This window comes from Rhinichthys klamathensis, unplaced genomic scaffold (assembly GCF_029890125.1).
Source record: "Rhinichthys klamathensis goyatoka isolate OS25496 unplaced genomic scaffold, OSU_Roscu_1.1 h1tg000172l_1, whole genome shotgun sequence".
Lineage (NCBI taxonomy): Eukaryota > Metazoa > Chordata > Actinopteri > Cypriniformes > Leuciscidae > Rhinichthys > Rhinichthys klamathensis.
Genome location: NW_026606702.1, coordinates 26,107 through 40,449, shown reverse-complemented (window position 1 = coordinate 40,449; position 14,343 = coordinate 26,107). Strand labels below are relative to the sequence as shown.

Genomic DNA, 14,343 nt, shown 5'->3' with positions numbered 1-14,343 from the left:
TTGCTTTAGATTAAAAAGCATGTGCTACATGACAAATGGTATAGCAATAAATAAATATATACATATATATATAATTATATATTCCACTTCATCATTCCTAGTGTTAGTCCACTCATTTGCAGGGTCCGCTTCATCAGAATTATCAGCACACGCATTAGATGTGGCAGAGTTTACACCGGATGCCCCTCCAGAAGGAACCCAGCACTGAGAGTTCTGCGACTCACTCACACACATTCCTACGGCCAGTTTGGCATATCCAATCCACCTAACCTGCATGTCTTTGGACTGTGGGGGAAATCCACACTGACTGGGAGATCACACAAACTCCACACAGAAAGGACACGAGTTGAGGCTCGAACTGTGACAAATGTTATAGCAATGTACGACTGGAATGAACATTCGGAATAGAGCCAGCCCCACCTTTCATTCAACAATAAAACAGCAGCTGAAGGAGGACAACAAGTGTACAACGTACACGCTTTAGTCCGACTAAAATCTTATGGCAAAACTTTAAAAAAGTGAAACTAAAAGACGTAGATAATGTGACTGTACACACTTTAATCAAGCCATAATTGACTTTGGTGCTTCGCGCATTATCAGGTGATGCAAATATTCAATTACATGTTGTGTCATGTATACTTTGACAGACTGCAGCCCAACTACACAAACACCCGCTCTAGCTCAATTATAACTGTATGTAAACGTACTAAATCTCTACATGAACAAAACGCATCATTCATTGTCTAGATCCAGATACTGCAGGTGTTTTATTGTTGTGGATTAGCTGTTTCATAGCACCACCAGAGTTTAATTAATTAAGTAACCATTTAATTAGTGTCAACACACTTTATTGGTCAATAATGTTAATGTATAAGCAAATGTTAGATTATAGAGCATATTCTATATCATGCATAACATGATTAGATAGTGTCATCTTTATCAAGCCCAAGAAAGTTAGGAATTTCAAGTAAAGACAGAACCCTGTACATAAAACCCCGAGGCTAGAAAGACTCGCCTAAATTTCCCTCCGCATCAAGAGGATATAGGCAGAATCACAACGCTTTCGTCATGTTCTATTACATACACAGTTCATTCAGTACAAGCCCTAATATGTTTCTAACATGTATTAATGCTTCACTAGTCTTAATAAATGTATTAATATAATACTAGTATCCAACAGTTTTAGTGATTAAAAGCTTCTTCCATCCACCCAGCCAGCCAGCTTGTAGCAGCGAGGTGAATGTTAGTGTGTGAATTTACATCAGTTGTGCATCACTGCAAGTAACATGAGAACCGTGTGACGCTCACGTGGTGTGTGGCGATCTACATTCCTCAAAGCTGTCGAGCACTTATACAAAGGTTTGAACAGGTGTGATGGAGCGCGTAGGAGACCCCGCCCTCTCGGAGGATGACGAGGCCGTACGATTGGCCGCCTCGCGCTGTAGCTCTTCCACCCTCTTCTGAAGCTCTGCCCGTTTTGCTAGCAGCTCTTTGTAGCGCTGATGGACGGGCTCCTAAAATACATTTTTAATCAAACAGTGACTTTCAAGACTCATTATTTAACTAATATAATGTATTTAAATGATACCTAAAATGTCAGATGTTTAGGTGATGGATAATAAAATCCATCTCATTACATCATAGAGTAATATTTATTGACAATCAAAACAAAATAGCTGGGTTTAAAGATGGAAGGATCTAGTCCTGTTAGTTAAAGCTGCAGTCTGTAGCTTTTTTTGGGTTAAAAATTATCCAAAATACATATTTGAGAAAATACATAACCAGCCAGTGTTCAAAACGATCTGCTTGCCGTAGCTCGATTCAAAGCGGTAAGCTTGTAATAATGTTTTTAATTCCAGTGGTACTGGTGGATTTCCGCGGGAGATTCGAGCATGTCTTTGCGTCATTACGTCACATCTCTACACATAAAGAAGAGTCTCAATATAATTAAACGTATCAATTTGATGGCGGATCCAGAAAGGTTCAAACGACAATCACCAGTGACAACAGATTCACCCGCTGTAAAATGCAAAAGACTTCGTTCAGACTTCGGAGTGGCTACAGAAAAAAAGAGACTGCAACCGGACCATGCGAAAACAAGGATACACATCGGAAGGACATTACATACATGTAGTCACGCAATGGTGACGTTGTTAACATTAACAATTTGAGAACAAAGTATAATTTGCACGGTTTTGCGTGATATAAGCGATTGTTGGATTTAATCAGCGTGATTTACTGCAATGTCAGAACCAGAACAAAAGTGGATGTTTCTTGCTAGTTCAGATGACATTTTCCGGTGAAAATTCTTATGTTGGTCATATTTCCAAAAAGAATAATCTGTGATTCTGAATGCCAGTATCCACACCGGCGCGGTGACTGACAGCTGCACACTCTCCTCAAACATTGTGTTCATCCGCGCTATGCCGTGTCGAAGTACAACTCACGTAAAGTTGATAATTCCGCGAATGACTGCAATTGCAGATTTCGAACAGAGATGACGACAAAGAGGAAAAACTGCAGACTGCAGCTTTAAACCAACAGATACTTAGATGTTTTGTAGTGACGGACAACTCTAGTACACACATTATTATCTTTTAAATATCAGAAGATTGTGAGAACACATTCTCTAGCAGAATCAGAGAATGAGCCTAGTCATTTCTGCACCTGCAGATTTATTTAAAAACCATTCACATGTGTGTACCTGTGGTCGCATGCGAGGATTCCAGCGTATGTAGTAGGAGACCCAGAGCTGGAGGTGTCGTATACCGACGGTGGGGAAGAGAACGTGGGAGGGGTAGTGTACGTACAGCGGATTCACAAACTCCTCTAGCTGACTGTTCACAAATGACCATACAGACACTGTGCGCTTCGGGACTTCCTAAACACAAAAAAAGACAGTCCCTTAGACCCACACAGTTATATATGTTTGTTTATCAATAAACACAAATCTCAAAGTTTTGAAATGACCGTTATTGTGTCCAAAACACAGTTCATTTGCTGTAAGTTAAAGATAATAGCATCTACCAGATTATTTCCTGATCTATTAAACATTCATATTCTTATTGTTAAATTACGTACATACAAAGTGTGCAAACATTTATACCTAAGAGTAGGCTCGCTCTCACCTCTTTGAGTCTTTGCTGCTCACTGTTACACAGAAATGTGCCAAAAAGGCAGCTGTAGAGGTGATCCAGTATTGTTATGAGGAAATTCTCATTGAACTCAAAAGCTGCAGGAAACTACAAACACAGAGACACAAATATTTATTACTTATACAGAGACAGATCATAGCAATACACTGAAGACATAGGCAGTTCGGCCAATGGAACTGTGGGGTGTTTTGCACTAACCTGTCTTGTCATCTGCCAGACACAGTCAATGAACTGCAGGAAGATCGGAGAGCGATCTGCATCTGTGTGATTCTTATCACCATGACCTACACGCTACATACACAAAAATAATCATGTACTGTATTCATAATAATAATACACATTTATTTGTATAGCACTTTTCATACATAGAATGCAACTCAAAGTGCATCACATGCATAAAATCAAATAATACAATCACACAATGTAAATATAAAAATATTCGTAAACTACTATAAAGGTTCAGCGTGTAAAATAAAGTAAACTGACAATGTAGTTTGATCTCAACATCGATATAAAAAAAACAATGAGAAAAAATTAGAAGGTAAAATAGAACATAAAACTGACTTACACACAGCTTTGTTATATTACAACTCCATATTGTTATATTGATAAGCAACTTTAAAAAGATGTCTTAACCCGCTTTTAAAAAATATGAATGCTAGTTGCCTCTTTTACTTCATCTGGTAGAGCAAATAATGAGCAAAGTGACTTAAAATAATAACATGGATCTTTTTTGGTTTTGAATGTTATTTCAATATTTGACATTCTGCTGTATTTAATACCTTGCAAAACATTGGGGTCAGTATGATTTTTTGTATATATATATATATATATATATATATTTTTTTTTTTTAACAAAGTCTCTTATGCTCACTAAGGCTGCATGTATTTTGATCAGTAAAACAGTAATATTGTGAAATATTATTAAAATGTATAATAACTCTCTCTACATTTTAAAATGCCATTTATTCCTGTGATGCAAAGCTGAGTTTTCAGCATCATTACTCCAGTCTTCAGTGTCACATGATCCATCAGAAATCATTATAATATGATTTGGAACTCAAGAAACATTTCTTATTATCAATGTTAAAAACAGTTCTGCTGCTTAATATTTTTTGGGGATTTTTTTTTTTTTTTATATTCTTTGATGTATAGAAAGCATTAGAACAGCATTTATTTGAAATAGAAATCATTTGTAACATTTACTGTCACTTTTGATCAATTTAATGTGTCCTTGCTGAAAAAAAGTAGTAATTTATTATATTTTTTAAAATCTTACTGACCCCTTTTGATTTGTAATGCACATATGCAATTTTTTAAAGTTCTACTGAAGTGCCTTGAAAAGCACAGCGTTATTCAATGTTTTGATGTAATTTCCACTGAAACATCAGGGAGGGACATGTTGAATGGCTCATCCTTTTGTTTAAAAAAATAGCCACTAGCATTTGTTTTATGTTGCAGCTTGGCAAATGAAGTTGAATTCTCCATTTAGATATAATTTGGAAAAAAACAGATAATTTTCAGTAATGCTGATGTTCAGTTAGAAAAGCATGTAATATATGCTAGTGCATAACACCAGTGTTATCTCTTCTCTTCATCATTGCTGTTTATAATGCTGAGAATGTCTAATGATATTTGTCATATGATATTTGAAAATGAAACCACTTTATTTAATTGGGAAAGGCTAAATAAAGTTATTCTAGCAACTTTATTTTGACTTAATTTCAGACTTTTCAGTAGTGCAACACATTAAAAAAAATCACAGTATGTGCCCAGAGTAGACACCAGTGCACTTATATGATGCACTATGAAGCATTCATTAGATAGTAAATAGTGAATGAGTTAACAAGTGAGGAATTTGGAAAACAGCAAACATTTCATCCCCTTACAGTCTTGTTTGTTGTTGTCATGTAAGTTGACTGACCTGTTGGAAGCGATGTCCAAAGCTGAGCCACTCTTTCTCCACCAGTATCTGAAAGCCTCGTATGGTTCTGTAGTGAGAGTCCAGCATTATCAGGGCCAGTGAGGTCAGCTGAGCAGTTCTGTCCCAGCCGTCACTGCAATGAACCACCACTGAGGTTTTCCCCGACTCCACCTTGTCGGCTATCCTTAAAGCTCCTGCCAGAATCAACTATCACACACACACAATCAGTCCCATCTTCATCATCCTCATGTTTCTTAACATGTGAGAAACATTATGAAGAGACCCCTCTTGTCTCACCTTAATATGCTCCAGCCAGTGTGTGGACTCGAGGTTGGACAGCCAATGAGATTCTTCAATGTTGGGATAGACGACATCCTTCAGTTTCCGTAGTGACTCGCGCATTACATGAATGTTGTGGATATCCAGAAACACCAGCTCTGCATTCTGATAAGCATCTTCACTCTCATACCCACCTCCTTTCATCTAAAACACAAACTGTCAAAACTTTCCCTTTCATTTAAAACACAGGCTTGTAAAGAAAGTGAGTGTTTACCTTGTTAGCTGCAGCATTCACACTGGGTCTGGAATCAAATATGAACAGTTTGTGTGATTGTGCGTTTGCGTCCATGATGGCCTGAAGGAGTTTCTCATCTTCTTTGCTGCGTCGACCATTCTGACCTACCATCGGCTGGCTGGACCGAACCACTGCAGCCTGACTCTCCGGGTGGATCCATGACAATACCTAAACCGGAACGAGCCAATAGCTTCAGTGATGAGACCAGAGGATGAATTATTGCTCACACACAAACTGAAGTGTGAAGATTCAGAAACGTCTCAAGACACTGACCGGAATGCGTCCTTTGGCCCTGAAGCTGGAGACGCGCCACAGTTCCTCGTCAGTGATTGTTACCGGCACAACTAGTGCCGCTGGGTATGAATCACACAGCTCATAGTGATCATTTACTTTGGATATCCTCCAGCTCTCATTCGGAAGACCCTATTTATATTTAAAACACGACTCTCTGAAATACTTGTTTCTTATTGGTCAATCACAGAATTCTGCAGTGAAATATGTTTTGTATAATGACCCTAAAATGTAGAATTGATTTAAAATATCCTACATAGCTGTGCCAGATGTCTCTTGTATCCCTCCATAAGTCTCATTCTTTTCAAATAATAAAATATTGTTAAATACTGTAAATTATTATATATTTTTCATATTTTACATAATGTATATATATATACATATATATATAATACATGTATTAATATTATTAACTAATATTATTATTATATAACTGCCAAGTGATAAAATCAAAAAATAATATTGAAATATTGTAGAATAAAACCATTATTTCATATGAATGTACACCCAGCCATCATTATTGCAAAACAATCCTATTTAGGGTGATACAAGCCGCCCCTGCTTTACATTAGAGTCCTCGTCCCTCTGAAGGGGTTTATTTTGCAACAAAGACTGGATGACTGTATATTATCACCTTGCATATAACAAAAAAAACTAAAAAATGAACAAACACACAATGTACTGTACCTGTCTCTTGTATTCAGCCAGTGGATCATACACCCTCCATCCATTCTCAGGAAACACCTGCTTATACTCAAATGCAAAGAGGGACTAGACAAAGAGAAAGGAGGGATACAGACAGAGAGATTATGAGCTCTAATTACTTTTAGGCCGATGCTGATTTTGTTGAATTAGGTTTATTAATTATACTATACTGTATGCTGGAATAATATATGCTCTTTGTCTTCTTATGTTTCTCACCATGTTGTTTGACACTGGAAAAGCAAACTTCATCAGAACCTCAAACACTGATTTCTTTAGTGAGTCCTCAGGTTCCTTGTGCACAAAACGCAGGTTCCTCATATCCTACAAGACACATATACATTGATCAAACATGCAGGGAAAAGAATGTATCAGGGCTCAACAGTAAGGGTTTTTTCTCCTGGCCAGTTTCCTGCCCTGCCAACATTTTCATTGGCCAACCACAAACAATGTTATTTTAGTATTATTTATATACTATTTTATTAGTATATAAATAACACTAAAATAACACTTTTTTATAACACCTCATTTTATTATTATTAATATTTTGAAGTAGCCTTTATTCGTATATTTTCAATTTATATTCCAATTTAGCTTTAAATTATTTTTATTTGTTTGTCATTTTTGTACATTTTATTTCAATATTTTTAATTTTTGTTTAAACTTTTTAAATTAAAATTTTCATTCAATAATTATATTTTATTTCAGCTTTATTTTTAATTATTGTTTTTTTAAACATATATGTATAGTTAAATGTCAAGTCGTCTTCTTCAAAAAAATAAATTCACAAACCTTGCAGACGAGGACGTATGAGGCGTCTCCTCTGCTAGTCGCTGCTCCGATCTTCTCTACTCTGCTCAAAACTCCCAGTGGCAGATCTAGCCCAAATACCGGCTCCTAACAAACAAAAAAGGTGCCTGAAAATTAAGTCTTTAGTTTAGAAATTCTCTCCAGAAGTACAGAAACAGCATGTGTGTGTGGTTCTTACCCTGTCAGTGCACCTGAAGAACAGTCTGTAGTTGGTGACAGTCAGAGATCCTCTAGCAGGCCCAATGAATGGACAAATGTAAGTCACGTCTTTAGCTGTGGACAAGCACACAATAAGCACATACATTAAAACCATCAGAATAGCTGATGCACAGCAGTCAGTATAATGTGCCACACATACCGGCATCCTGAACCAGTTCCTCTACCAGAAGAGGAAGTTCGCCTTTACCGGGGTCTTTATAGACCTGCATACAGGAAAATTTGATCAGTGAACATAAACTGAAGCTTTATCCAAGTCTTTTGCACACATTCACACTTTAATACCTTTTCAAATGTCCTTCCTTTACTCTGTAATAAGAAAAAGTAACATATGAGGTTTAGTAATAGTAATAGTTCGGAACATACATCAGTTTTAAGTACAGAAAAAGAAGTGCTGGGCTGAACTTTGGTTCTGACTGACCCGCAGCTCTGTGTCTGAAACTTTGGTGCCACTTGAACGGTCAGAGCGGGTCGTAGTGGAGCTGAAAGGACATTAGAGGATGAAGGTGGATTAAAGCACACCTTTGAGCTTTACTTATGATCTGGAAAGGTTCACTCAGAAATGAACATTATTTCATTACTCACCCATGTTGTTCCAAAACTGTATATTTTAAACTGACTTTATTTCTTCCATGGAACATACAGTGCAGAATGTTAGAGACTGACAGCCTCAGTCATAATTCACTATCTTTACATCTTTTTTTTCAATATAATAAAAATAAGTGGTGTCATACGAGTTTGGAGCAATGGTATGTAAATGATGGCAGAATGTTCATTTCTGGGTGAACTATCCCTTCTGACAGTGAAATGAAGACAGTTACCGGCTGTGCTTGTCAACAACAAGTTTCAAAAACATTATATAAAAGCCAGCGTGAAATTATACATTAACAATTCATTTAGAGTGTGTTTTCTGTTGATACCTGCACAGCGATTCGACACTGTCCACACTGCCGCTCTCCTCCATCCCGAAACAAACCGAACCACAACACTTATTGAGTTGTGATGTTAACTAAACTCTATTAATTAAGTGACTGTTCGGTGCGGAAATTCCGTGAACACAAACAGCGGAAGCTGCCATGTCTTCCCACAATTCCTCTAGGTGGGGCTGGTCGTGCGCGCTGCCGCGCTCGCGCGTTCTGTGTTTGTGCCAGAGTGCTGGTGCTCGTGTTCGTTGGTCACCTTGTGGAGACCTTTGGGAAGTGAAATACTAAAAGTTAAAAGAATGTCCCCTGCATTATATATTTTCCCAACAATTCTATATATATAAAAACAACTTAATGTTTGGTGCTTATTTATATATTATTTTTTAAAATTAAATTTCCCTTCAATAAATGCTGCTTTAGACAATAATAAGGAACAATTTGGATGAATTTTATCTTTTCTTTTGAAGTTGCTGTTGTGACTATGAAGGATCGGAGTGATTTAATATAATACATTTAGGTCCATCTAAAAACAGTTAGCTAAAAACAGTAGCTACATCTTTTTGCAGACAAAGACTGGGTGTGTGTTTAAACTTTCATGTTTGTTCGAGGCTATGAATGTGTGTGAAAGAATTGCTATGTGTAGGCTATGCCACTAATGTACATGCTTGTGTATGTGAGTTGGTGTATGTTCATGTGTAAATGTGCGTTTGTACATAATTTGCGTCACAGTTTCTACTGGTGGGTGTGTGCCTCGGATCTGATCTGAATGGTTAAGGACTGGCAGCACAAGCATCTTTTGTGTGGAGATGTTTGTAGTGGGGTGAGTAACAGCGTGACACGAGTGATTAGCAATGCAAAGCTCCGGTACTGCGCCATAATCGGCACTAGGGAAACATCAACCCTTTCCTGTGCGACTTCAACCTCTTCTTCTGCTCAGGGACCACACCAACCGCAGGTAAACATTGCCAAATATCAACCCTATCAAACACAGTACTAAACCTACCAATTAAACCTTTGCCATAATCAACTACCAACCATGTTCACTCCAGAAACTCAATAATCAACCAACTACCAAACCCAAACCAGTGAATTCAGCTGTGTGAAACTCCCCTCTATATTTAATTTAGAAAGTTTACAACCACTCCCTGTTCATGGAATAGCTACTACACATAATAATATCAGAAAAGATATTGTTTCATAACACCACTCTGGGAAACTATAAATCTGTAGGCTATTTGAAGTCAAGATATTACACAGCATCTTGAGACTCTTTAGTGGATTTCTGATGTACTTGTAGGATTCTGTATCTTTGTGATGACATCCATAATTGTATTTCACTAAAACAATAAATAAAAGCACAATCAACACTTTCCTTGCAGAGAAAAAAAAAACGTATAAGGAATAAAAAAAAAAAAAAAAAAACTAAATTGATTGAGATATGTAAGACTTTTATAATATTTTATCATTTTTAGACAACACTTTATATTCAATCATTTGTATAGTATGATGAATAATAATATTTATTATTATATACTAAATGATATTCCATTATATTAAACATTAAAATATAATAATAGTCATATTCATCAATAATGTAAAAGCATGAATTAAAACATAAAATTACAAGATATGAATGGATGTCCTGCACTATGACATCATCATTTTTATGAATTTTCACACTGATGCATATTATTGATTCAGGGTGTTTGCAAACCAAACTATTGGCATATTTCTAATTGCTAAACTTACCTATAACCAATTCTAAACTCACACATAAAATTTTAGTTCATATTGAGTGTGCTTAAATTTGTTTTAAAAGATGTTACATGGTCCTGTGAGGTCACACTGTAAATAATCTCAAATCAGTAAATTGTGTTCCTTTTTTTTTTTTTTTTATGGGCTTTTTTGTGTTTTAATTACATCCAAACTTTTTTTATTTTGTCAATTCAAATACATTGGACAAATTAATTGGATAGACATAGAAAATTAAGTTGACTAAAATCAAAAAATGTTTGCCTATAATAGTGCATATAATATTAATATATAATATAAATCTTAAAATATTACATAAATATATGAGGCAGAAAGGCAAAAGTACAAGATGGAAGATACCCGGTGACCCATATCACACAAACACAAACACACACATCAAAGCACACACTCTTGTTCTGTGACTGAACCCACGCTCTCATTGTGTGATGGGAGAATGACATTGGCTCTGAGTTCGCCGGTCACATGGGTGTCCGTTCCTTCATAAATGGTGGCTGCAAGCCGGAGACACTTCATCTGACAGAGGTACACACATACAGGCACAGGCATACACACGCACACCGGAGACACGGCGGGTTTCAGAACCCCTCTGAACGGGCTTTGCCCATGCCACTAACACCACCTGCGGAGTCTGGTAATGCTGAATACTGCATCTCTTTCTCTCATTTACTTTCTCTGTCTGTCAGAACATGGGTGGTCTACTGCTGTTTTCTTCTGTAGATGTAGTTGTATTTTTCTCTTTGCATTTTATTTACTTGTGACATGTAAATGGGTTTCAGTCAATGAGGTTCTTTTAGGTAGTAGTCATGTAAAATCACTTCGTGCAAGTACCAACCTATACAGAACAAGTTCATTGTTAGCTCTGGTCTCAGATTGGTCAGAATTACATTTTTATTATTGTGTTATGCAATGTTTCAAAGATATATTTGTAGATTTGAGTCAGACATGGTCATTATTTGTTAGATATTATTATGTCTTATGGTTATTGTGTGGTAATAAAAAGGCTTAAATCAAGACTGTGATGTAATAACGTCCTATGGGTTTTCTATTTGAAATGATATGATGTATAGCAGCCATTACTCTAGTGTCACATGATCCTTCAAAAATCAGTCTAATATGCTGATTTTGGGCTTAAGTAACATTTCTTATTATCAATGTTAAAAACAGTTGTGCTACTTAATATTTTTGTGTAAACTATGATGCATTTTTTTTCATGATGCATTTTTTTCAGCTGAGTATAAACTGCCACTTTTGATCAATTTATTGTTTCCTTGCTAAATAAAAATATTTATTTCTTTAAAAAAAAGAGAGAGAGAGAGTTTGCTAAGAGTGGAGTTTTTCTCTGTTTTGCAGATCTGGAACCAAAAATGAACTGGGCGTCTTTTTATGCCGTGATCAGCGGCGTGAACCGGCATTCCACAGGCATTGGGCGGATTTGGCTGTCTGTTCTCTTCATTTTCCGTATCATGGTTCTAGTGGTGGCGGCGGAGAGCGTGTGGGGCGATGAGAAAGCTCATTTTATCTGCAACACCCAGCAGCCTGGCTGCAACAGCGTGTGCTACGACCACTTCTTTCCCATCTCTCACATCCGACTGTGGGCGCTGCAGCTCATCATGGTCTCTACCCCCGCCCTGCTGGTTGCCATGCACATTGCACATCGTCGGCATATCGACAAAAAGTTGTATCGCCAAGCTGGCCGCACCAGTCCGAAGGACTTAGAGCAGATAAAGACTCAAAAGATGAAGATTACCGGTGGCCTTTGGTGGACATACATGATAAGCCTGCTGTTCCGTGTGTTATTCGAATCTGCATTTATGTATCTCTTCTACATGATTTACCCAGGCTACAAGATGTTCCGGCTGGTAAAGTGTGATTCGTACCCGTGCCCAAACATAGTCGATTGCTTTGTGTCCCGGCCAACAGAGAAAACGGTGTTCACTATATTTATGCTTGCGGTGTCTGGCATCTGCATCCTGCTCAACATCGCAGAAATCATATTTCTTGTTGCTAGGGCAACAAGTCGCCATCTCAATAACTCCAAGGACTCTGCAGTTGGAGCCTGGATCTCCCAGAAATTGTTTTCCTTTTAGAAGTGCTCATCTAGTCACCCTGAAAGCTAAATATTTCACTCAAACTCTTAATGTTAATGAGGCCTAATAATATCCTCACCTCATTGATGATGTTTTTATTGTATTTTATAACTCAATGGCCCAGTTTCACAGACAGGGTTTTGATTAAGCCAAGATAAGGGAATTTATGTAGCTTTTATAAACGTGCCTTAGAAAAAACATTACTGGTGTGCATCTTAAGACAAAACAATGGCACTGACATTTTTTAAGATATGTCAGTGCTAGCTTTCGGTTAAAACAGCTTAAACATTTTAGTCTGGGACTAGGCTTAAGCCTTTTCTGTGAAACTGGGGAAATACATACATACATTATATTACTCCAAACATTTTTAGACCATTGTTTAAATACATTTACACTGCTGTATAAAAATGTTATATTGTAGCTAAAAATACTACAATTAAAGAAAATCTTAATCTTAATTTATTTGTGATAGAATATCTGCCTGATGACAAAGATTAGATTTCACACATTGAGATTTATTGCAAATGTCAAAAGTGTTTGTAACAAAAAAGTTAAAAATGTTTAATTCATTCATCAGTTGTAGCGACTTCATTATCCTGTAGATCAGTGGGTTTTACCAATAAGTCTTAAACTGATTTAAATGTAGTTTTATTCCCATAATCTTAATTGTTAATGCTAAAAATAAACACACAAAAACACACCTCATTTTATTTGAGCTTTTTTATTATTATTATGCCTGACAACAGAAGTAGAGGTAGCCTACAATCAGCTTACATTGGATTGGATATTGTCTTGGACAATGGTGATCTTGGAGTCAAAAAGGATGAGAACCACAGCAGTAGAAAGCAAATTTATAATAAAACAATTTTCTGCTATTCATTTTCCACTTACATAAATGTGTGCTTCACTATGTAGGTCTATAACTGCTATATCATATGCCTACAAACATCTACACACAGTTTATAGCAATTCAGATTAATTATGATTTACGGATTTTGTGTCAAACAAATGTTTAATAGTCTCTTAATTGCACAAGAAGCCGACTCATAACTTTGAGATTTATTTTTGTTTTACTTGTACTCTAGGTGGTGCTACAGTTCCAAAAGACCAACTTTCGATAGAAACCACAGTGACTAATGCTTTATCTACAATATCAAGGTCAGCCTCTCGGAATATAATGATGATAGCCTACATTTTATTTTGATTAATTACTTTTTACATTATAAATGGGCAGGACATTTGTTTTAATAATCTGTTAAAATGCTTATTATTAATTTGGACTGACCTACATTTGCTACGGAGCCTATGGAGGTCAGCAAATATGAAAATATTTCATAAACCTGTTTATGAAACTGTTTTGAGCCCTGGGTCTTCTGTCACCAGCCAATCCAGATTTTACCTGGGCTTATTGGGAATGTAAAATATTCCCTGTCATCTGTCATACCACATATCCTACATTCAAAATAGCTGCAATTCAGACACACAGCTTTGTTTTTTGTCTTGCTCTATAACCTCTATTTGTTCTCTGTTTGGTAAACACTTTAAAAAGGTAGAAATGAAAATAGAACGACAAAAGTAATAATTACTTAGTTACTTTCCTTCAAAGGGAGGAATGCATCCGTTCAACTGTGAGCTCAGCCATTGGGCCTGACAGCTGTCACTCATCAGAAAGGCTCTGAGAAACAAGGCAGGTGGTACACTCTTCAAAATTCTCCCTAGGGATTGTGTTCCCTGCCAAAATTAACCCTAACACACACACACACACACACACATGCACACATATATACAGTGTATTTGTATGGGTCAGTCTTCTCTTACTGTTACTGTGAGCCAGTGCTGGAATACAGAAGAAAGTGTGTGTATGACAGAAGACGTGCAGCACTGCGTT

At 36.7% G+C, this 14,343-nt stretch overlaps 2 protein-coding genes across 3 annotated transcripts; one reads left to right on the top strand and one right to left on the bottom strand.

The window, feature by feature from the left end:
- Positions 1–538: 538 nt before the first annotated feature.
- Positions 539–8,781, bottom strand: mtmr2 (myotubularin related protein 2). Its single transcript, XM_056260001.1, has 16 exons — positions 8,593–8,781; positions 8,094–8,154; positions 7,958–7,981; positions 7,815–7,878; positions 7,635–7,729; positions 7,439–7,543; positions 6,866–6,970; positions 6,632–6,715; positions 5,927–6,076; positions 5,633–5,821; positions 5,377–5,562; positions 5,080–5,286; positions 3,354–3,446; positions 3,129–3,242; positions 2,705–2,881; positions 539–1,514 (listed from the first exon to the last, which is right to left on the bottom strand). Exons 1-16 carry the CDS (start codon positions 8,634–8,636, stop codon positions 1,350–1,352), a joined length of 1,863 nt encoding a protein of 620 aa, XP_056115976.1. The 5' UTR covers positions 8,637–8,781; the 3' UTR covers positions 539–1,349.
- Positions 8,782–9,388: 607 nt separating this feature from the next.
- On the top strand, positions 9,389–12,613 carry gjb1a (gap junction protein beta 1a). 2 transcript variants are annotated; one of them, XM_056260000.1, is made up of 2 exons: positions 9,389–9,550; positions 11,719–12,613. In XM_056260000.1, exon 2 carries the CDS (start codon positions 11,733–11,735, stop codon positions 12,453–12,455), a length of 723 nt encoding a protein of 240 aa, XP_056115975.1. In that variant the 5' UTR covers positions 9,389–9,550; positions 11,719–11,732; the 3' UTR covers positions 12,456–12,613. The 2 variants fall into 2 exon arrangements, with proteins under 2 accessions (XP_056115975.1, XP_056115974.1); XM_056259999.1 differs by lacking the exon at positions 9,389–9,550 and adding an exon at positions 10,735–10,999.
- Positions 12,614–14,343: the final 1,730 nt, after the last annotated feature.